The sequence below is a fragment of the Lolium perenne genome, chromosome 5, assembly GCF_019359855.2.
Source record: "Lolium perenne isolate Kyuss_39 chromosome 5, Kyuss_2.0, whole genome shotgun sequence".
Taxonomy (NCBI): Eukaryota; Viridiplantae; Streptophyta; class Magnoliopsida; order Poales; family Poaceae; genus Lolium; species Lolium perenne.
This window is the reverse complement of record NC_067248.2, coordinates 140,166,250-140,190,512: the sequence shown is the minus strand read 5'-3', so window position 1 is coordinate 140,190,512 and position 24,263 is coordinate 140,166,250. Positions and strand designations below refer to the sequence as shown.

General features: G+C 48.8%; 2 protein-coding genes across 2 annotated transcripts; one reads left to right on the top strand and one right to left on the bottom strand.

Moving 5' to 3' along the window:
* Positions 1 to 11,162: 11,162 nt before the first annotated feature.
* LOC127303613 (anthocyanidin 3-O-glucosyltransferase 4-like) lies at positions 11,163 to 11,519 on the bottom strand. The gene has a single exon (XM_071820915.1). It carries the CDS (start codon positions 11,517 to 11,519, stop codon positions 11,163 to 11,165), a length of 357 nt encoding a protein of 118 aa, XP_071677016.1.
* A 7,320-nt stretch (positions 11,520 to 18,839) lies between these two features.
* Positions 18,840 to 23,925, top strand: LOC139831613 (uncharacterized). The gene is made up of 2 exons (XM_071820914.1): positions 18,840 to 20,576; positions 23,848 to 23,925. The coding sequence occupies exons 1-2, from the start codon at positions 18,840 to 18,842 to the stop codon at positions 23,923 to 23,925; spliced, it is 1,815 nt and encodes a 604-aa protein (XP_071677015.1).
* The last annotated feature ends 338 nt before the right edge of the window (positions 23,926 to 24,263 follow it).

The following is a 24,263-nucleotide window of genomic DNA, read 5'->3' as shown; positions in this document are numbered from 1 at the left end:
GTCGAAAGAGCTTTTATAGGCGAAGAGGCGGCGCAGGGGGGCACCTGGAGGCGCCACACCCTAGGCCGGCGCGGCCTAGGCCTGGCCCGCACCGCCATGTGGTGTGGTGGCCCCCTGGCCCCTCTCCGACTCTTCTTCGGTGTTCTGGATGCTTCCGGGAAAAATAGGAGGTTTGGCGTTGATTTCGTCCAATTCCGAGAATATTGCCCGAACAGCCTTTCTGGAACCAAAAACAGCAGAAAACAGGAACTGGCACTGTGGCATCTTGTTAATAGGTTAGTTCCGGAAAATGCATGAAAATGATATAAAGTGTGAACAAAACATGTTGGTATTGTCATAAAACAAGCATGGAACATCGGAAATTATATATACGTTGGAGACGTATCAGTGCTCATCATATCTTCCTCTTGGGGTTTCCCAACTGCGTGCTCTTCATAACATCAGCGCTCCATATGAAATGGCTTTGGCTATGTCGTACCTCAAATGATAAACCGTGGACTTGTGACCACTTGCCTTGCTCGGATAATGCCAAAGCCATTTTCCACGCTTTGGTGATTCCTGTGCTTGGTAATTGCGAGTTTTGCCTTTTCTAGAAAGATAAGTGGATTGATAACCAAAGTGTGGACATGATTGCGCATCTACTTCTTAATTTTTTCGACAAAGGTGCCCTTCATTCTCGCACGGTGGCTCAAGGGTTGGTCGCACACTTTTGGGTTTGTGACCTCTCTGCAGACCTTTCAATCCCGACTTTGGTACAATATTTGCATCTATGGAACAAAATTGTTGGAATGCATTTTCTAGAAGATGAAGCTGACTCTTTCAAGTGTATTTGGACTACATCTAGTGACTTCATGGCAAAATCGGCATACATTGCCTTCTTTGAAGGACACACTCTTTGGCCTTTACATGACCCAATATGGAAATGCAAGGCTCCTATGAAATTCAAGTTATTTGTGTGGAAAGTGGTGTGGAACCAATGTTGGACGGGCGATAGAAGATTTCGTCATGGCCTATCTAATGATGACTCATGCACCTTGTGTCTTCAACACTCCAAGACAATTGATCATCTTCTTCTGCAATATCCCTTTTCTAGGAGCATTTGGTTTAAGTACTTGAGAGGTCTAGTTCGGTCCTCTCTTGCCCCGTCTGCCATTGATGAGATCCTTGTTTGTTGGCCGCGTGTGCTCAACAGGTAGCCCTCCAAACTCCAGCCTCAAGCGCGGTCCCTTTTCCTCCTGGTGCTTCGATCTATTTGGATTGAGAGGAATAATCGGATCTTCAATAACAATTCAAGGATGTTTTTTTCGATAAAGGGAATATATTAATATCAAGAAGATACCAATTACACCCAGCCTCTGCAACAACGCACCACCCTAATGGCACTACGGATGCACACAGCCAAAAACAAGAAAAGAAAACTAAGAAACAAAAGTCCCGCTACAGTATCTCGGGCCTAACAACAGCAATACATCCACCGCCAAGACAACACCTGAATTACAGACTAGTCCCCACTCTCAAAACAAATGCCTCCATCAAGGACATCAGGCACAACCAATTAAGGCCAGATCTTGGGTTTTCACCCTGAAAGGTAGGACTCTGCACTTCACCTGTGTTGTCGCCCCCACTTTCATACCGCTGCTGTGAAGCCTGGAAGACCAAGCAAGTCCCTCAACATCGCAAAGACTTGAATCTCCCTTAGCTAGTCCTCCCCTCCGGCCTTCATGAAATTCTCTTCTTCCAACTTTCATCATGGATCCATAGTCACTTGATGTCAATAAAAGAAAAAGAGCTTCGCGCCGCTCCCTCCAGAACCAATCGGTCGGAATAAAAACATGGGTGCGCACGATCGAATACCTCCAATCCAACAAACTCCAGGCAAAAGCACTGTTACATTCATCGGCAGAGCCTTCCGGAACTCAACACTCCGGCCAGATCACGAGTCCAGGCCTCTGGTAGGTCCTCCTCTTCACGCAAGAGAGGCCCTAGGACCGCCGCCTTTATTCAGGTTGGACCCCCACGTCGGCGACCATCCTGGGCTGGCCACTCCAACCCTCCACCGGCGACACCATCGCCGGCTTCCAAGCTCCTCCATCTCGCCGCCGGAACGAGTAGGTTAGCGATAGTTGCTTGACGATGCCTTCAACAAGATAACGGCGCAGACGCCGCCATCGCCCGGCATCACCGGAGTCGGCACGGTTTTCACCGGCTACTATGCCTCCCCGTCTCGCTGCCGGCGCTGAAAGTGTGATGAAAAATCCAACACAGCCAGCCTGGCCGACTGCCTTCGGTGGATGAAGTCAGCCACCACCACCATGCCCGGGCCGAAGACCCGGACGTCCTCAAGCCGCGAAGAAGACCCAGCGAAGCCTCCTCGTGCCATTGACGAGACGCGCGCGATGGATCGCGATCCGAACCTCCGGCCCAGATCCGACCACACCACAACCAACATCCGCCGCCGGCCGCCGGATTTCTAAAAATGCATTTTCCACGAATATTTCAGATTGCACACTAAAATGGTGTACCAATGATACGTCCACATCACTCAATAAGACAACAATTGCACAAAAGTTGCAATCTATATCATCCAGCTCTTCATGTACATGCTCTCCATGCATGAACATCAAGCTCTGGAATGCATCCGCTGCTACCCTAGTAAGAACTGGGGTCAGAGGCTTGTCTTAGTGTTGATATCTTCTTTTCCATCTTCATTTGATACAGATAGTTTGTTCAATGGTTGGATCTGGCTGAGCATGGCCTCACACTCCTTTACAAGCTGGTACAGGAGGTCACCGATGAAGACAGGCTAAACCAGCACATTTTGAATGAAGGGGAGACGGATACGGGCCCCAGTTTTCTTGTCATACTAGACCAGTCCTGTAATGGCAAAAGGGAACATAAGCATCGTAGAAAATGAGAAAATACTAGTAAGCTTGCACGCCTTCTACTATTGATAAATATATCTAAATTACATGCACAAATATAGAGCATATTTATTAGCAGTTTCATGTTTACATAAGATAATCTGATAGAAGTAAAACAAAATACAAACAAACTTGTGCTTTAAATAAGATCGAGCAAAGCTATAATCCAACATCAAATGCAACTATTTCAGGCCCTGGAGGATAAAATCCAATGAGACAGTAACAAATAAACAGTTATTGCATTCACGCACCTCCCATGCTTGTGAAATAAAGCCACGTTTGATCGGTATTTGAAGCCTCGTTTAAGCGATAAATACCATCTCCGAAGTGAAAAATATTTCATTATACTTAAATATGAACAAAAAATGGTCGGAGATAGGAATTAGTGAAACTTCACAGTGCAACACGTCTGACAGAACCAGGTTCGATAGTATAAAAGCCTGGGCCTAGAGTTTTCTCACTACAGTTAAATGGTACAGGGCTACAGGCTATGGAACCCTAGAGTTTTCTCAAGTCTTCCATTATATGGTACAGACATCTGTCCACCCTCCTACTTACACCAAGTAAGTTAGATGCATCTACAAGTTCCCATCAAAATTCAAATGCACGCATGAACAAATCCTTACAATTTGTTGAGATACTTAGCAAGGGAAGTAGTGCATTCCAAACCAATACACTCTCCCTTAATTAATGGAATTGGGCAAGGCTTTTGCCCTCTTTTCAAAAAAAAAAAAAACCAATACTACTCACAATAGTGTGTGAGTTGCATTTGTTTGAGAGATTTCTTTGATCTAGGGAATCGCCATATCTAATCTTGCAGCCAAGAAGTCACCACAAGAACAACTAAAAAAATCCCTCCTACATGTAAATATAATGGATTTGCTAAAATTGCTGCTACAAGATCTCAGTAGCCTCTTATCTCAGCAACAATTTGTGAAAATAATTTGCAATGCTTAAAATAGAAGTTAACATGAATAAAATGGATAAGATGATAGTGGTGTCCTCCATTACAGCTAACAGCGGTGCCATCCACTCACAGAGCAGCTAACAGCTAGCGGATAAGGGATTGAAGGCCTCGTATGCTTCCTCGCCATGTAGTTGTAGGGAGAGCCCTTTACAAAATCATGAAGCATGCACATTGTTAATTGTCACTGAAGTCTGAAGATCAGAATCAATATCGTGTTGGTACATATGAAAAAAAAAATACTCAGAGAACAGAGGCAGTCTTAACGCTCAGGATTCCACTGCGGGGGGGCGCTTGGAGTATGCCGGCGTCAAGCGTGGACTGCCGTATACGGCAGGCTTGTGGCGCCAGACTGCGAACCAAGACGCCAGCCACCTAGGCACCTACTCAGCAGCCACGGTTCCTGCTCCTGGAGCGACGAGGACAGTCGTCCTAGGAGATGGCCGGGATTCTGGATCCACGACAGACCGTGCGTCCGGCTCCCGGCGTGGCCACGACGGTCCTCGTTGGCACCAACGTGCCGCCACCATCAGCCTCATGCTCGATGGTTTCCTTGTTGATGGCAGGAGGGAAGCTATATATGGATCGTGCTCACGCGCTTGACCCTCTAGGCAGCGTTTTTTAGGAGGCCTTCGGGGTGCTTAGACGCTCTGACTGGTGCTGCGTTACTTGGCTTTACGTTTCTGGGTTAAGTACATACAGAATACTGGTTCAACTGATTTGTTGGACCAGTTCTACAGCCAGGGTAGCACCAGTCGCAGCTCCGCCCCTGGTCATAATTCTATACAAACTTCAAAATGGCAAAGATGATGTATATGTGTCACACTCACAATCAGCAACTGAAAGTGAACATACTTCAATGGTTGAATATGTTTCTTCCTGTTTTCAACTAGCTTTAGTGTTAACGGATTTCCACTATTATTAATCATGAAGGAAAAACATGCATTTCAAGCTGACCAAATATATGATGAATAAAATGCCCCATACCTCATCCGGTGATCATACCTGCTTGATTAATTGGGTTGCAGCCGCCTTTGTGCGTGAATAATGAACCTCCGGCGAGTCATCCCCGCCATAAAAAACCACAGATTCCGAAGCAACCTCTGTGTTCATGATTTTTGCGAACATGTCTTAGATGCATGTAAACTATGTCTTCCGTTCAAATGGATTGGACTCTAGATGAGTACCGAACAACTGAATGTCTACACCTTTTATTAAATGCATCTGTGACCTCACAAATATTTCCATATGGTAGCAGAGATGGTAGCGATAGGACACACAATCCAGCTGTTGTGTGCAACAAACCTCTGTCTAATGCTTAAAGCGTGCAAGACCTCTATTTCTTTTTTTTACATTTCCACCTTTCCAACTATGTTCGAAGAGCGGTGAATCGGAAACATCATCCGATGAGTCGTAGCTGTCCAAAGATCCTTCCATTCCTACATAAAGATGGTAGTATTAGCTATTATGTTTTTGACAACTTAGAAATCTGAGGGAAATGATAATATATTTTCAAAGGATTACAAGCTGAAACTTCGGAAAATAACTTTTTCGCTAGTGCCATAAAATATATAAGTTTTCTGCTAGTGAACCTAAAGTGCCTTTGTGAATTTGGCTGTCATCATGCGTTAACAGCAAATATGAAAAACCTAATGATAATAGCAGCCCACACTAAAACATCACGTGAAGTGGGTTTTGCTCATTTCAGTCATAGTACTACAATGATTAGTCATAGATTGTTAAACGAGCACTAGAAGAGTGGTAGCAAAAACCTTTTCCATTTATATGATGGTTGTATTTTGTTGACTGACTCTGGATCAATGAAGTGTTTTCAGTGAATGTCATAGATATTGCCCCCTTCATCTTCCCTATCTCCACTAGGAAGCGTTGGAACGTCAAGAGCGCCTTGCATAATAACGCTTGGATTGCCAAGATTGATTTTTTCCGATAAAGGGAATATATAAATATCAGAAGATACCAATTACACCCAGCCTCTGCTACAACGCAATACCCTAATGGCAGTACAGATGCACACAGCCGAAAAAGAGAAACATAAAACTAAGAAATAAAAGTCCCACTAGAGTATTCCAGCACATATCAACAACAATACTACCACCCCCAAGACATCACCTGAAATACAGACTCTCCAAAAACGACGCCTCCAAGAAGGAAACAGTGCACCAGCGCCGTCATCGCCCGATCAAAGGTCTTAGATTTTCACCCTGATGATAGTCCCACTCTCAAATCAATGTCTTCAACAAGGTCATTGCCAGGCACAACCAATTAAGGCCAGACCTTGAATTTTCACTCTGTAAGGTAAGACTCTGAACTTCACTTGCGCTCCCGCCCCCACTTCCGTACTGCTGCTGCGGAGGCCGGAACACCAAGCAAATTTCTCAACAGCGTAAAGACTTGAACCTCCATTGCTAGTTCTCCTATCCGGTCTTCGTGATATTCTCCACCTCTGACTTCACCATGGACCAAAATGTCACAAGATGATAACACAGGATAGAGCTTCGCATCACTCCCTCCAGAACCAAACGGTTGGAATAAAAGCATGGGTGTGCACGACCGAATATGGAAGCGACCTTCTCCATTTCTCATGTGCGCCAATATTTGTCACTTTGGACTAGGCTTAGTGCCTTTGCCTTGAACCCGGGAGCTATGGATGAGATTTCTTGGAACCTCACGGAGAATGGCACATACTCGTACAAGTCCGTGTACAAGGCACAATTTTATGGTTCGATCGCGGCCCCTATTGGCTCCTCGGTGCGCAAGATTTGGGCACCGGCGAAAATTAAGTTTTTCTCGTGGCTCTTTGTCCAAAATAGGATTTGGACTAGTGACCGTTTGGAGAGGCGCAATTGGGAAAATTGCGCTAATTGCCCCCTTTGCAATAGGGTCTTCGAGTCGGTGGAGCATCTCTTCGTCCATTGCCGGTTTTCCATCCGCATTTGGGTGCTTATCAAGAATTGGCTTAGTCTTCATCTTCTTTTCCCCAACACTTGGATTACGTTACCCTTCCTCGATTGGTGGTTTTTGATGACGAAGCATAAGGGCATGGTGTCCATCACTCTTCTTGTGACTTGGGAAATTTGGAATGAGAGGAACGCTAGAGTTTTCAAGAACAAGCATGCGCCCTCTACGGTGATCTTCGACAAGATTAGAAATGAGGCTAGGTTGTGGGCTCTTGCGGGAGCTAAACATGTGAATTTTTTAATGCCGCGAGAGTAGTCGCTTGTATTGCTTTGGGGTTTTTCTCTCCTTCTAAACTCTCCCTTAATTAATGGAATTGGGCAAGGCTTTTGCCCTCTTTTCAAAAATAAAAAATAAATTTATACTCTAATGATATACATTCAATATATGCCATTGGACCCAGAGATTTTTTTGGAGGCAATTAACATTAGTTTATGAAGCAATATAACACAGAACTAGAAAGTGTTGTGTCGGCGTCAGATACCTTCAGAGGTAGTCCTCGGGCGGCGGCAGCCTCACGTCGGGTGAACGGGCGGCGTGGCGTTGGGGATGCAGGAACAAGCAGATGTCCGAGATGTAGGGAAATAGCGCGGCGTTGGGGATGCAGGGCCGCGCACCGCTTAGGGTGTCGTTCGCGTAGCGATAGGACGTCCTTGCTTCGGACGTTGGCGTTGGAGAGGGCTGCCGGCGCGGCGTTTGGAACGGGGCGCAGGGCGGCCATCGTTCGAGAGGTTGGCGGTGTAACAACCCAACTTTTTCACTTTCATTTAATATTTTGGAATGCAAAATTTAGGGCTAACAAAAACTTTTTCTGTTCTAGAATTTGTCATGCATGATTGATCTTGTTCTTGTTTGAGTAAGTGCATGTGTGCTGTCTAGTGATAATTTTTCACTTGTGTGTAAATCCAAAAAACCCAAAAAACCTCTTTCATGTGTGACACTCGTTTCTCAATTCTGTTTCTTATTTAGTTAAAACTTTGCCAAGACCATTTTAACATTTCAATTCCCCTTCTATTGACTTGTGTGAAATTAAATTCTCTTTATTACTAAAACCCTAGGTTTTGAACTTTCCCTATTACATAAGTGAATCTCTGTAGATCACATTTTTTCTCTTTTTGTTTTATTTCTTTTCCTTCTCTCTACTTAAACAAATATAGTTTGAAAATTCTTTAACCTAGTGATATTGATCTCGTGTGTCACTACTATCCTTGATTTCCCAAACAAATCAAAGGAAGCTAGTCGCACCAAATTATTGAAATGGTGCTTAAATTTAGAGATGGTTACATAGACCTTGAATTAATTAAATTCGCCCCTCTCTCCTATTCTCCTCATTTCTTTTTCAGCCTAACCATCTCACTCTCTCCACTCACTCACTCTGTACACACACACGTACACATGCATGCCCATTGTCCATCGAGTGAATCAGGGGGAAATAAAGAGATAGAGGTGGCCGGGGATTGGAGTGCACAAGCTGCCAATAGTGCATACCTTAGATGCAGCCAAGCCTGAAGCTGCACACCCTACACTCTCTCATGTCCCCTCCCCTATCCACCTATGCACTCACCCGTCACCTCCCTCCCTTGGCAACCCGCATAGAGCTAGCGCACCCCTCTCTTCTCACTGTTGCTCATGCACACGGGGCCGGAAGCTCTAGACGTCTCCCTGCAACCCTCTCTTTCTCCTTGGCACGAACTGGGAGCATCCCTCACCACGGACCACGCCACGGACCCCCAATGGCCGTCCAGCGCGTCACAACGGAGCACGTCCACCTGGGCAACCCCACGGTCCTCCCTGGTGTCTGTAGACGCGTGCATCTGGGCAAAGTAGAGAGCCCCAGCTCAGCCACGAGTGGGCTGCCGCTGCTCACCTTCTCCTGGCGCCGCACGCTGCCCGCTCGCTGCCAGCATTTCGTCGAGCACTGTTAGGAATACGCACTCCGGCCGGCACGACACCGTACACTTGCGTATACGAGAGGTATACTCGTTACCAAGTAGGACTTCTAGTTCTGTTGTAAACCGGATTAGTATCCGGGTCGGCGTCGTGTTGGACGTAGAGCTTCTACGTAGAGTTGGACGCTGTGTCGTTCACCAAGTCGGTTATTAGCTAGCACTAGTAGAAAATCTCTCATCAGTACCGGTTCCAGAGGGGCATTCGTACCGGTTGAGCAACCGGTACAAATTATCCGGCACTAAAGGCCCCCCCCTTTCGTACCGGTTGCTTACGAACCGGTATAAAAGGGGCCTCCACGTGGGCCACCAGGAGAGCTCAGGGCAAAGGATCTTTGGTACCGGTTGGTAATACGAACCGGTACCAAAGGTTCCCCCGCGGCAGGGAATTTGCCCAAATCTCTGCCGCGGCAGAGAATTGGATTTTTAGGGTTTTTGGAGGGGTTTAGGGATATCGGTTTGTTTCATATCGCGTCGATGCACCAGAAACGCGTTTGGGTTTAGGTAGTACATGAAGATCAAGATGATGCATAGCAAGTTGGTGCATATAATATAACACACATGTAATTGCATAAGATCGCAAATTAAGTAGCACTATGCATGAAGATCGATCTTCATGCATAGTGGTACTCTCCGAGGCGTACTCTATATATGTCTATTACATGTAGCATAGTGGTACTCTTCGAGTCAACTATATATGTAACATGTACATCTTCATTCATAGTGGTGCTCTGCGAATGGTGGTATGACGTCCCGAAGGAAAAATCACGCCAATTCCTCGCCTATTGCTATGAAGCGGTCATCGATTGAGAGCTTGTTCCGCTTTCTTGCCAACTATAAAAGAATAAGATACAAATGAATACTTGAAACAACTATTACTGAAACTCAACACAACTTATGATAAGAAAACAAATTTGTGAAGATTGTTTTTGTACCTCTTTATTTCTTTCATTATTCGTTCTCTCGCTGACAATTCTGTGGATGTACTCGCAAACGAAGAATCCACAGAGATCGGTCCCTTGTGGTTGTTGCGGGCATTTCTTTACAAGAATATAATTCAATCAAACAATAGTCAAGTATGATAATTAAAAGGTGTGTGGACCTAGGTAGTACTACTTACTTTCGCACGCCATCGCAGCTTCGGTGTCCATTCACGGGACGTATCTTCCTTGATGAAAGTTTGCCATACGCTGCTCGACAAAAGAAAATGCATAAAAGAGTCATCAATTAGTTCAAAGCAGGAAATTAACGAAACAAACCGATAAGAATTAAAATTACCTTCTGAGCATTAAAAAACAAGACACGTATAGTTCCGATTTTTTGCTTAGTGAGTCAAAGACTTCAACTTCTCCAATTTCCATATTGATGACGAGAAGAATAAAGTGAAACCTACGCACGTTTCAATATGTAGTGTCATATATATAAGTCATTAGTTAAAATTTTGACATACGGTGAGCAAAATATAATGTGTTATAAGACAGTAAGACTCACTCGAAGTTGTAAGGCCAAATTATTAGCTTTTTGTCACGTTGTCGCTTCAAAAACCTTAGCAAAGTCTGCGGTGTATCCTTGTTATAGAGGGGATTCTCTATGGTTTTAACATGCATCGTGTGCGGGTCAATGAACCCAATGTCTGTGATATCGTCCCTTTTGCATTCGAGCATCTTCGATCTTCATAATATAGCGCACAAAAGATTATAATCTGCAGACAATGAACGAGCTGAGCTAAAGACTTCTCAAATTAAATAAATAAATCACTTACAGACAATAGCAACTGATGATTGATTTGTCGAGGGCCCGGAGATTGTATAACTGAAAGAGTTCGGCGAAGTCAACGTTCACACAGTACTCCTGGAAGTAGTGCTCTTCCCTAACTCGCACCATGATAGTCTCGATCCCTTCCTTTGAGGCCTTAAGGTACCACGAGTGCAAGTTACGCATACATGTTGGTACCTTCCTGAGATTCTCGACCAAATCTTTCCCTTGAACAAACTGATATGCTCGTTCAGCGAAGGCGTAATCAGTTGCGTCTTATCGAGAACTTTGAACGGTCTTCCCGTCAAACACCTTGAGAGGGGCGACCGATTGAACGGGTTGTTGTCCGAGCTGGTAGACACAGTGTATCCCTTTTATCTCCCTGATACCCGATTGAACGGGTTTTGTCGCCTCGATCATCTTGTCATACGACCTTTCAATAGAACGCGCATAGTCAAATGGCGGCGATGGTACAGGGTCATATAGATTGTCAACGGTACGCACAACTTTCACCGGATTTGGGTGTGGGAGCTGCTAACACAACATATACTTGATTACTGAAATAAGAACAGCAATTCGAGGCTGAGTTTAAGGAGAAGATCAGGACACGCCGCCTCCCCTCGTCAGCCCCCGTGTCGTCGATCGCCGGCGTAGCACATCATCCAGCAACGCCCCAGCGGCCTTGTACGACGACCCTCCCACCTCCACCGCCCGCCGCGCGAGCTCCCCCATCTCCCCTGCCCTCCGCCTCAGCCCCTCGTCCGCCATTGCCGCCACCTTCTCCCTGCCCACCACCTTCTCCCTGCCCACCACCACCCCGCCCAGCTCCTCGCCTCCCCACACGTACCCCCTCTCCGCGCCGGCGCTGAAGCCCGTGCTGGCGACTCCCACCACCAGCGCCTCGTTGTAGAACTGCTCCGCGAACACCGGCCACGCCACCACGGCCGGGGACTCCATCCAACGCCGCCTCGGTCTCGCGGACGGGGAGGTGCAGGGGCTAGGGGATGGCGGTGGTGAGCGAGGGCGGCGAAGCAGTATGCCGGTGAAGGGCGCGGGTGTCACGACGCATTTCCTCGAACACCTAGCGCGCGTGCGTGAGGGGAGGCCGGCGGCGACCGCGGCGCGGCAGGCGACACGCGCGCGGGCTCCTCCCGGCGAGGCGCACGGCGGCCGTGGAGGCGAGGCGAGGGAGGCGAGGCGAGGGAGGCGAGGCGAGGGAGGGAGGGAGGAGGGGGTGCTCACCTCGGTGAGGGCGACGGCGGCGGCTACAGCGAGGGCGACGGCGACGGCGATGGCGACGGCGGCCGCTACGGCGACGGCGATGACGGAGTCGGCGTCGGCGACAGGGAGCGGCGTCTGCGAGGTCTCTGGCGCGCGGAAGAAGAAGAAATTGGGGGGAATTGCCCCGCGCTAAGTCCTAAACAAGGGGGATCGACCTTTGGTACCGGTTGGTACCACCAACCGGTACGAAAGGCCTTTCGTACCGGTTGGTGATACCAACCGGTACCAAAGGTATTTTTTTTGTTTTCTTTTTCTTTTGCTGTTTTCTTTTCTTTTGCTGTTTTCTTTTCTGTTTCTTTTTTACTTTTCTGTTTCTTTTTCTTTTCTTTTCTTTCCTTTTCTTTTCTATTTTTTTTCTTTCCTTTTCTTTTCTATTTCTTTTTTTCTTTTCTGTTTCTTTTTTACTTTTCTGTTTCTTTGTCTTTTATTTTCTATTTCTTTTCTTTTTATTATTTTCTATTGCTTTTCTTTTCTTTTTCTTTTCTATTTCTTTTCTTTCCTTTTCTTTTATATTTCTTTTCTATTTGTTTTCTTTACTCCCGCCATGACGCCGTCCGCGCGGGAAAGTTTCCCGCCACGACGCCGCGCATGGGAGAAAAAAGGCGGGAATAAAATTTTATTACGAGTGAACTCGAATTAAAAGTACATAGCTTAACTGAAAATTAAAGATACATGGCCAAATTCTACTGTTGGAGTCATTCAGTCATACTCGTGCCTAGCCCTGTAGTAGTCGCCACTGTAGTCGTCGTAGTCGCCGTCATCATCGTCGCTGGCATTGGGGTCGCGGTACTCGAACGTCGGCGGGTGAGCACGCGTGGGCTGGGACTGAGGGTAGCGCATGCGGGGGCCACGGTAGGCCATGACGCCCTGGAGAGTCCGGCCGCGCCACCACAGCCGACGGCCAGCCTCGTTGAAGTTCGGAGGAGGCGGGCCGCCCTCCTCGTGCTTGGCAAGCGCCCTCTCACGCCGATTGATGAAGAAGCTTTCCCAAGTCGGGCTGTAGTCGTGATGCCACTGGGGATTCCTCCGCTGCTCTGGCGTGAGCTCGAAGTAGTAGTGGTTCGTGATGGCCATCTCGCGCGCCACACCGAGAGGGACTGGAGGGACCGGTACGCCTCCGACGCTTAGCAACCAGCCGGTCGGGACGCGGTAGCCCGGCGGGCAGGGGTAGTTCGAGGCGCAAAGCGCCTCCGCCTCCCGGGGGGTTAGAGATGCGATGGAAGCCATGGGAGAGAATGATGAGGTTTGCAGATATGAGTCTAGATGTGATATGTAAATGGTGGCCAAGCCTACATATATATAGTGAAAAAATGGCGGGAAGACAGAGGCGGGAACCGGTGGAAAGCGCGGGAAGAAAATAGGCGGGAAGACAGAGGCAAACCTTCAGTACCGGTTGGTGGGTGCAACCAGTACTAAAGCTGTCGGCAGGATAAGGACGCCCTGCTCGATGAGATAAAGTATGTAGCGCACGACGCCCTGTCGGTGGAATAAGGACGCGTGGGTAACCTTTAGTACCGGTTGGTGGGTGCAACCGGTACTAAAGCTGTCGGCAGGATAAGGACGCCCTGCTCGATGAGATAAAGTATGTAGCGCACGACGCCCTGTCGGTGGATAAGGACGGGTGGGTAACCTTTAGTACCGGTTGGTGGGTGCAACCGGTACTAAAGCTGTCGGCAGGATAAGGACGCCCTGCTCGATGAGATAAAGTATGTGGCGCACGACGCCCTGTCGGTGGGATAAGGACGCGTGGGTAACCTTTAGTACCGGTTGGTGGGTGCAACCGGTACTAAAGCTGTCTGCGGGATAAGGACGCTCTGCTCGATGAGCTAAAGTATGTAGCGCATGACGCCCTGTCGGAGGAAGAAGAAGACAAAGTAGAAGCGGCGCCGTGCCTATAAAAGGAGCATCGATACACCATGGGAAGCAGCTCAACAAGCCAACATGGATGGAGAGTTTCATCACCATGGATGGAGGAAAGGGTTGGGAAATCTCCCGTGGCGGAACTTGTCGAAGATGCCCTTGGTGCACACGCCCTATGGCATCTTCGGAAGTTCCGCCTCGGAAAAATTTCCCTGCAAGCCCGTGGAAGACTCCATTGATCTCCTCGAACAATGTTGGGGAAAGGGTTGGGAAATCTCCCGTGGCGGAACTTGTCGAAGATGCCCTTGGTGCACACGCCCTATGGCATCTTCGGAAGTTCCGCCTCGGAAATTTTTTCCTGCAAGCCCGTGGAAGACTCCATCTCCTCTAACAATGTTGGGGAAAGGGTTGGGAAATCTCCCGTGGCGGAACTTCTCGAATATGCCCTTGGTGCACATGCCCTATATATGGCATATTCGGAAGTTCCGCCTCGGAAAAGTTTCCCTGCAAGCCCGTGAAAGCTACTTAACTAGTAAAACAAGCCAACCATCTCCATTGTTAATATCTTACATACAGTAACATCATTACACAAAAGTGATTTCCATATTGAGATACACAAGTTATGATCCCTATATGTAGGTAGCTGGTCTTCTGAGTTTTCTTCGCCCGTTTCCCTTTCTTCTTACTGCGACGCAACCATGGACAATCTTCATTGTTTAAGATGATGCTTGGGTCAATTTTTACCTTGAAGGGTGGAATATCGTCAAACTTATTATAATCTTCTGACATGTCTGTCTTGTCCTCTACTCCCACGATGTTTCTTTTTCCTGAAAGAACTATGTGCCGCTTTGGCTCATCGTATGATGTGTCCTCTTGCCTTTCTTTTCTTTTTTTCGGTTTGCTAGACATATCCTTCACATAAAAAACCTGAGCCACTTCACTGGCTAGGACGAATGGTTCCGTGTCGTACCCTAGATTCTTGAAATCCACTGTAGTCATTCCGCATCGCGGGTCTACCTGTACTCGTCTTTCAGGTTGAACCATTTGCACCGGAACAAAGGGACCTTGAAATTAGGTCCATAGTCAAGTTCCCATATCTCCTCTATGTACCCATAATATGTGACCTTGTTCCCATTGCCATCTTCTGCATCAAAGCGGACACCACTGTTTTGGTTGGTGCTCTTTTTGTCTTGGGCGAAAGTGTAAAATGTGTTCCCATTAATCTCGTACCCTTGAAAAGTCGATATAGTAGAAGATGGTTGCTTGGCCAACAAGTACAGCTGCTCGTCATCGGTGACATTCATGAGACGTGTTTGCAACCAACCACCGAAAGTCTTCATGTGTTCTCCATCAATCCAATCTTCACGTTGCTCCGGGTATTTAGAGCGTAAGATATCCTTGTGTTCCTCTTTGTACGGAGCCACCAAGATGGAATTATGTAGAACTGTGTAGTGTGCTTGAGTGAAAGAATGTCCGTCCATACACGTTGCTGATTTCTTTCCTAGCGTGCCTTTTCCACGCAGTCTCCCCTCATAGCGCGATTCAGGAACACCGATCGGCTTAAGGTCAGGAATAAAGTCAACACAAAACTCAATGACCTCCTCTGTTCCATAGCCCTTGGAGATGCTTCCTTCTGGCCTAGCACGGTTATGAACGTACTTCTTTAAGACTCCCATGAATCTCTCAAAGGGGAACATGTTGTGTAGAAATACAGGACCGAGAACGCCAATCTCTTCGACCAGGTGAACTAGGAGATGTGTCATAATATTGAAGAAGGATGGTGGGAACACCAACTCGAAGCTGACTAGACATTGGACCACATCCTTCTGTAAATTTTGTAGAGTAAGTGGATTGATCACCTTCCGAGAAATTGCATTGAGGAACGCACATAGCTTCACAATGGGTACTCGAACATTTTCCGACAGAAGCCCCCTCAATGCAACCGGAAGTAATTGTGTCATAATCACGTGGCAGTCATGAGACTTTAGGTTTTGAAACTTTTTCTCCGACATGTTTATTATTCCCTTTATATTCGACGAGAAGCCAGACGGGACCTTGATGCTACTCAGGACTTCAAAAAAGATCTCCTTCTCCTCTTTGGTAAGAGCGTAGCTGGCAGGACCTTGATACTTCTCTGGATTCAGGTTGTTTCCTTCGTGGATACTTTGCTGGTCCTGCCGTGCATCCGGTGTATCTTTTATCTTCCCATACACACCCAAGAAGTTTAGCAGGTTCACGCAAAGATTTTTCGTCACGTGCATCACGTCGATTGCAGAGTGAACCTCTAAGAATTTCCAGTAGGGTAGCTCCCAAAATATCGACTTCTTCTTCCACATGGGTACGTGTCCGTCAACATCATGCGGAACAGATTGTCCGCCGGGACCCTTTCCAAAGATCACTTTTAAATCCTTGACCATATCATATATAACTTCCCCAGTAGGGCGGGTAGGCTTCGTTCGGTTATCTGCCTCACCTCCGAAATGCTTTCCTCTCTTTCTTACGTGATGTTGTTTTGGAAGAAATCGACGATGCCCCAGGTACACATTCTTGTTTCCCAAATAATTACTGTCAGTCTCACCTAAACGGGTGTGCATGCATTGTATCCCTTGTTTGACTGCCCTGAAATGTTACCAAGAGCAGGCCAATCATTGATGGTTACAAATAACAACGCTCGTAGGTTAAATTCCTTTTGTTCGTGCTCATCCCACACAGGTACACCTTCGTCACGCCACAACTCTAAAAGTTCTTCAACCAATGGCCTCAGGTACACATCAATGTCGTTGCCGGGTTGCTTCGGGCCCTGGATGAGCACTGGCATCATAATGAACTTCCGCTTCATGCACAACCAAGGAGGAAGGTTATAGATACATAGAGTCACTGGCCAGGTGCTATGACTGGAGCTCTGCTCCCCGAAAGGATTAAAGCCATCTGTACTTAGACCAAATCTTAAGTTCCTTGCGTCATCTGAAAATGACTTGAACTCTCTGTCGATTTTTCTCCACTGCGACCCGTCAGCGGGGTGTCTCAGCATCACATCTTTCTTACGGTCCTCTTTGTGCCATCGCAACAACTTGGCATGCTCTTTGTTCTGGAACAAACGTTTCAACCGTGGTATTATAGGAGCATACCACATCACCTTCGCAGGAACCCTCTTCCTGGGGGTGGACTCACCCTCAACATCGCCAGGGTCATCTCGCCTGATCTTATACCTCAATGCACTACATACCGGGCATGCATTCAAATTCTCGTACTCCCCGCGGTAGAGGATGCAGTCATTGATGCATGCATGTATCTTCTGCACCTCTAATCCTAGAGGGCAGACAACCTTCTTTGCTTCGTACGTGCTAGAGGGCAACACGTTCTCCCATGGAAGCATCTTCTTTATTATTTTCAGCAACTTTTCAAATCCCTTGTCAGAAGTACCATTCTCTGCCTTCCACTGCAGCAATTCCAGCGTGGTACCCAGCTTTTTCTGACCATTTTCGCAATTTGGGTACAACAGTTTGTTGTGATCCTCTAACACTTTCTCCAACTTCAACCTCTCCTTTTCATTTCCGCAGTTCATCTTCGCATCAAGAATGGCCCGACCCAAATCGTCATCCGGGTCATCAAAAATCGGCTCATCGAAAATGTGCTCTTTTTCAGCTTCGTCTTCCCCATTCTACTACCACCGTCTTCAGTGAATAAGGGATAGTTGTCACTATCCTCTTCTTCTTCGTTGTCTTCCAATATAACCCCTTTTTCTCCGTGCTTGGTCCAACAATTATAGCTGGGCATGAAACCGTTCTCCAACAGGTGGACGTGAAGGGTCTTCGAGGTAGAGTAATCCTTCATATTCTTACAGGAACTACATAGACAATACATGAAACCATTCGACCGCCTGTTTGCCTCAGCCACGTTGAGAAAATAATGCATGCCATTAATGAACTCGGGATGGCACCGGTCACCGTACATCCATTATCGACTCATCTGCATTTTATATGTATATCAAAAATCATTAAATACACAACATCATGGATATATGAGTGACCAACTTAATTAATATTCAAGTTCATCACATAAAACTAATTGTTTTTTATAAAAAGAAGAGGGGCTCACCGAGGTGGTACCGTGCCGGCTAGGGGACGACGCTGGCGATCGACGGTGGTAAGGACGGGGATGATACTAATTAAAACCTACAAAACATACCATAATTTCAGCTCAAATTGCATATAAAAAAATAAAATCACTAACTTAGGCATTTCATCGAACACCTTGCTTGCACTACAAAAATAGTACGAGTTAAAACTACCAAAGAAATGAGCTAAATTAGGAACGCCAGAAGGAAGGATGATATTGCTAACCCTTGGATAGATGTATGCCGTTAATCTTGTTAAAATGGTGGAGAAAAATGAAGATTATTGGAGTGTGAGAGGTGCAAAATATTTGGAAATGTGAGAGGAGGAGAAGGAGAATGAGATATGCAGGGGGTCGGGCGCGCGGCTGCGCGCTGATATAGGGCACAGACCCTTTAGTACCGGTTCGTAAGCTTAAATAGATGAGAGGTTTTCTACTAGTGTAGGCTATTATATATACGTGTAATCCCTGGTTGTAATAACCACCGTGAGTTGAATCAATACAGAAATCACCAGGTACGAGACGTACCTGTTGCGATCCAATCTGATTTTGCATTGCGCCGTGACTACTAGCTAGCTACATTGATCTGGCGACTTGGGTGCTAGCTAGCTGAATCAAGCGTACGTGCAATTCGCGGATAGAAGGTACTCGCGTACGTGTGTGGCGTCTCGCCGGAAATCACTTTGTCGTCGGTCGTCGGAAAGCACTCGACGACAGGGGTTGTGCTTGGTATCAGATCGGCGAGAGTACTGCCGGGTCTGGGCCAACAATTGGTATCAGAGCGGCGAGAGTACTGCCGGGTCTGGGCCAACAATTGGTATCAGAACCTCGTAGAGGATCTCCTAGTAACGGGAGGTCATGACGAAGGAAGTGGGCGAGTCTTCCGGCGTCGCGGCGCCAGTGTCGACGCAGTACCCGCAGTACATCCGCGACAACTACACGGTGTGGGCGACCACGATGATGTGGGCGCTCGAGTCCAACGAAGTCTAGGAGGCTGTCGATCCCGGCGGCGACGAGTTCATGAAGGGCGCGCCGAAGTACCGCAAGGACCGACAGGCACTCACGGCCATCTGCTCGGTTATGCCGATGGACGTGAAGCAGCACCTGATCTCGAAGAAATCTGCAAAGGAGGCGTGGGAGATGATCAAGACGCTAAATCTTGGTCACGAGCGCGTCCGCGAGGCGGCCCTACAAACCTTGCAGAAGAAGTATGAGAATCTGGAGATGGGAGAAGATGAGACGGTGGACGCCTTCGCTTCGAGGGTCGCTATATTGGTCAATGGGATTCGTGCGCTCGACGAGAAGCTCGAGGAGATCTCGATCGTAAGGCGTTTCCTACGCGCGGTGCTACCGCGTTACTTGCCCGTTGTTTCGGCGATCCAGCAGTGCGTCGATCTCAAGACTCTCACGATGGATGATCTAGTTGGACGGTTCAAGGCTCATGACGAGCGGATGAAGATCACCTATGGTGATGTGGTACCGGAAGAGCACGTTATGCTTACCCGTGCCCAGTGGCAGGCGGTGGTCGCCAAAGAGAAGGGCGACAAGGCATATGACAGCAGAAGTGATGAAGAAGCTTCTCGCCCAGCGAAAAAGTACATCGCAGGGGAGGATGAGGACGACGCTCCGCCGAGGAGGAAGTTTGACATCAAGAAAGTAAGATGTCATAACTGCGGCAAGCTCGGTCACTTCAAGGTTGATTGCCGGAAACCACCGAAGCCGAAGGAAAGGGCTCTCATCGCCCAGGAAGGAGATGATGGACCGATGATGCTGATGCTCGAAGTATGCGAGCAGAAGGACGAGGAGGAGCTACCTCCTCCATCACCGGCTACGGAGATTGTGATGGATCACGGTCTACCGTGTGTGGATCACGTGGACAAGCTATGCGGCGAAGGTGTCGTCGAGAAGCTACGGAGTGTCCCGTACCCATGTGAGACCACGGATCAGGCAAGTGAAGCTTTGGAGCTCGTTCATGGCGATATATGCGGTCCAATTTCACCCGCAACCCCGTTCGGCAATGAGTACTTCATGCTTGTGGTGGATGATCTCAGCCAATACATGTGGATTGTGTTGCTGAAAAGTAAGGATCAAGGTCTACAAGCATTCGAGAAGATCAAGGAGGCTGGAGAGGTCAAGGCGAGGGCGAAGAAGTCCCTACGCATAGATTGGGGTGGTGAATTGAAGCATAAAGTGGTGGCCATGGCACGGAGCATGATGGAGAGCAAAGGATTGCCAGGAAAGTTCTGGGGTGAGGCAGTCAACACGGCTGTCTACTTGCTGAACAGGACGCCAACTAGGAGTGTAGTTGGTGGAACTCCGTATGAAGCATGGTACGGACGAAAGCCCTCGGTTGATCATCTTCGCACTTTCGGGTGTGTGGCGCATGTCAAGACGGTGTCCAGCCATAAAAGGAACTTGGTGGATAGGAGTACTCCAATGATCATGACTGGCTATGAAGAAGGCTTGAAAGCGTACCGTTTGTGCAATCCCTCGACTAACAAGGTGATTGTCATATGCGACGTAGTCTTTGAGGAAGACTTATCATGGATTTGGGACTCCACGAAACCGGACGAGATTTTTAATGTTGTTTACAGTGAAGTTGAGCATGCAGATGATGAACCTGAAAAAGATGTGAACGCGTTGAGTGAAGATGGTCCTGCTGGACATCCACGCTCGGAAGAAGCAGCGCGGGGCACTGCATTTGGGGGCTCAATGTCGCCATCGGGTAGCGCGCACGCGGACGGGAGCGCGTTCAGCGTTAGAGCATCCCCACTCGTTGGCGCTCCCCACGCCCAAATCCGGCGAAATTTTCGTCCGGATTGGATGAAGATTTGGCGTGGGGAGCGCCGAAGTTCCAGCCGTCCCCCCGGCAGGAAACCCCCAACCTCGACCATTTGACATATTTCAAACAAATTCAACATAAAATTTAACAAGTTCGGCAAACAAGAGTACGAAAATTGCTGAAACAAATTCGGCGATAATCAGTACAATGTTTAACAAGTGCTGAAACAAATGAAGCACACAATTTCACAATTTTTCAAACAAATTAAGACAGACTAGTTGGCGTCGGCGTTGGCGTTGCCTCGGAGCCTCCATATGTGCTCCACCAGATCATCTTGCAGCAGCTGATGCATTGTAGAGTCTCGAATCTCCTGGCGCATAGCAAAGAAGGCGGCCCATGATGGAGGCACCTGGTGATTAGGCTGTGCAAGATCATGGGTAGCCACTGCTTCAAGTATCACAGTGCAGCCTTTTTTGTGACCCTTGTACATTCCCTGCCACGCAAACGGACAGTTCTTCCATTGCCAATGCATGCAGTCAATACTTCCAAGCATCCCTGGAAAACCCCTAGCTTCATTTGTTGCAAGGATCCTCTGACTGTCTTCGACAGTGGGTGATCTCAAGAAATAGTCCCCAAACACTGCTATGATGGCCCTGCAGAACCGGTAGAAACAATCAAGGGCGGTGGACTCCGCCATCCGAAGATAGTCATCTGCAGTATCACCGGGAGCTCCATACGCCAGCATCCTCATAGCCACTGTGCACTTCTGCAGTGACGAAAATCCAACCAAACCAGTGCAATCCGCCTTGCATCTGAAGTAGGGATCAAAGTGGCGGATGGCAAACACAATTTGCAGAAATAGCTTTCTGCTCATCCTGAAACGACGCCGGAAAACACTCTCACCGTGCAATGGATTGTCGGCGAAGTAGTCGGCGTACAACATGCAGTAGCCCTCCATTCGCTGTCTCGGCTTGCACTTCCGGCGACCTCGTGCCGACCCACCACGTCGACCAGTTGCCAGTCCGGCGTACATGCTTGCCAAGCAACCAAGGATCATCATGTGCTCGTCGTCTTGGGCGGCTGCTGCCATCTCTTCTTGCATAAGCTCGACGAACATCTGCTCCTCCTCTTCGTCCGAGTCCATGGCCGGCGAGGCAAATGGACGAACACCTGACGGGCGTGGTCGAGGCAACTCGAGCCGCGAGCGACGAGGAGCAAGCAGGCCGGAAAACAGGCCGGCGGAAGAGCAGCCAGATAGGCCGTCGTCCAAAGACGGCGGAATATAGGCAGGTGGGGAAGGAGGGGCGGCGGATTCTGGGCAACAAGCCGGCGGGGTGGTGCCGGCGGCGAGAGAGATACGAGGGGTGGGGGAGATTTTGAGCGACGTGGCGGTGGGGTTCGTGCGTCGAGTCACCGACAGATCGGGCCCTTCCCCGCTTTTCACTCGTCCGGAGTCCCCGAGCGCTCCCCGGGGGGGCGGGGGTGGCGTGGGCTCGCCGGATGGATGAAGGGCCAAATCCGGACGAAAACGAGGAACCGGGGGCGCGACTGGGCCGAATTACGCCGTCCGGATGGAAAAAACGCTCGCCGGGGGCCTCGATGGGGGCACGAGTGGAGATGCTCTTAGCCCAGGAAGCAGCTCGACAGAGCCATACGGGATCCCAGCTCGGACGAAAGTGGACCCATGCCCAATTCGGGCCAAGCCTAGCGATGCTGGCAGGCCGGAGGGAACTGCGTCTAGGTCTCAGCCGGGAGGCTCATCGGCAGAAGAAACCGGTCCAGGAGGGACTGCACCAGGTTACATTGATGCATCCAGAGGACCAGCACCACACGCAAGTGGTGGTCTTGTGCAGCTAGCACGCGGTGCACCGGCAGCACCAGAAGGGCGTCTGGATGGAGGCTGCCCAGCAAACATGTCTAGCAGCGGTCGCACTGTGAGGCCAGAAGAAAGCCAAGGTCTAGGAGCTGGAGTTTCTCGTGAGGAGTTAAGTCCTAGGAGTCTAGGCATGGCCAGCCCAGGAAACATGCCAGAAGAGAGAGCATGGCTAACTCGGGCTGTGCTAGAAGAGCTGGAAGTAGATGTTCTAGAAAGAAATAAGAGCATGCAGGCAGTGCGTCTAGCTAAACGGTCATGTCTAGAGCTAATTGATCTAGCTAGACATAAGCTACCTTGTACGTGGGTGCCTAACAGTCAAAAGCATCGGTTGGAATCGTATCCATTAGGCAAGGAGCATATGCATGTCCGTGTGAATCTCGACGAGAAAGTACTTCAACGAGATCACAAAGGCGAGTCGCAAGGGAGCGACGTGGGTCTTCAACCAGCAAAAGAAGGATCCTCAAGTGACGAGACAAGTGCGACATCGGGCGCAGAAGAGTACGTCGTGCTATCTCCGACTACACTAGAGATGAGACGACTACGACCGACACGAGCACGCATGCGACGCGTGTTAGACTACTATCCGAAAAAGGAAATTCGGACGGTAAATAATCCGAAGAAGATGAAACACACGAAGCAATGTTTGTTCATCAAGGAACCGGTGAAGACGGAAGATGCGGACACGGAAGGTCAGCGTCAAGCTCTGGAGAAGCCGACGAAGGTAAAGTCGGTACCATGGGTTCCACGAGGAGTGGCGAAAGCAATGCTAAGAAAGACGCCTACGAGAAGCAGCTGGCGCATTTGGGACCCAGGTCAAGGTGAAGCGTACGTCGTGCTTAGGGGGTGATTGTTAGGAATAAGCACTCCGGCCGGCACGACACCGTACACTTGCGTATACGAGAGGTATACTCGTTACCAAGTAGGACTTCTAGTTCTGTTGTAAACCGGATTAGTATCCGGGTCGGCGTCGTGTTGGACGTAGAGCTTCTACGTAGAGTTGGACGCTGTGTCGTTCACCAAGTCGGTTATTAGCTAGGCTATTATATATACGTGTAATCCCTGGTTGTAATAACCACCGTGAGTTGAATCAATACAGAAATCACCAGGTACGAGACGTACCTGTTGCGATCCAATCTGATTTTGCATTGCGCCGTGACTACTAGCTAGCTACATTGATCTGGCGACTTGGGTGCTAGCTAGCTGAATCAAGCGTACGTGCAATTCGCGGATAGAAGGTACTCGCGTACGTGTGTGGCGTCTCGCCGGAAATCACTTCATCGTCGGTCGTCGGAAAGCACTCGACGACAGGGGCTGTGCTTGGTATCAGATCGGCGTGAGTACTGTCGGGTCTGGGCAACAATTGGTATCAGAGCGGCGAGAGTACTGCCGGGTCTGGGCCAACAAGCACCACGCGGGCAGACGTGACTGCTCCTTCTGCTGGCCGCTGAGCTACACCCCGACGCTAGCTCCGCTCCAAGACGGTCGCAGCATGATCAGACACGCTCCACCACCGCCCCTCTCGCCCTATCGCCGCCTGCCGTGCTCTCCCTTCTCCCTTCGTGAACTCGGTACACCGAGAGACCGCACCGCGCAATATAAGCGAGCAGGCCACCTTGTCCGCAGTTCTCTCGCAAGTAGTATCACCACCCACTCCAACCAACCCTCCTCCTCGAACTCACCTCCAGAGAGGAGAGGAGCTCCTCTCCTCCTCCCGCGGGTGCTCGAGGTCGACGCCGCATGGGTCTGGTGATGGTTGCGGTCGCCCTGCTCCACCGTCTCCCTCACT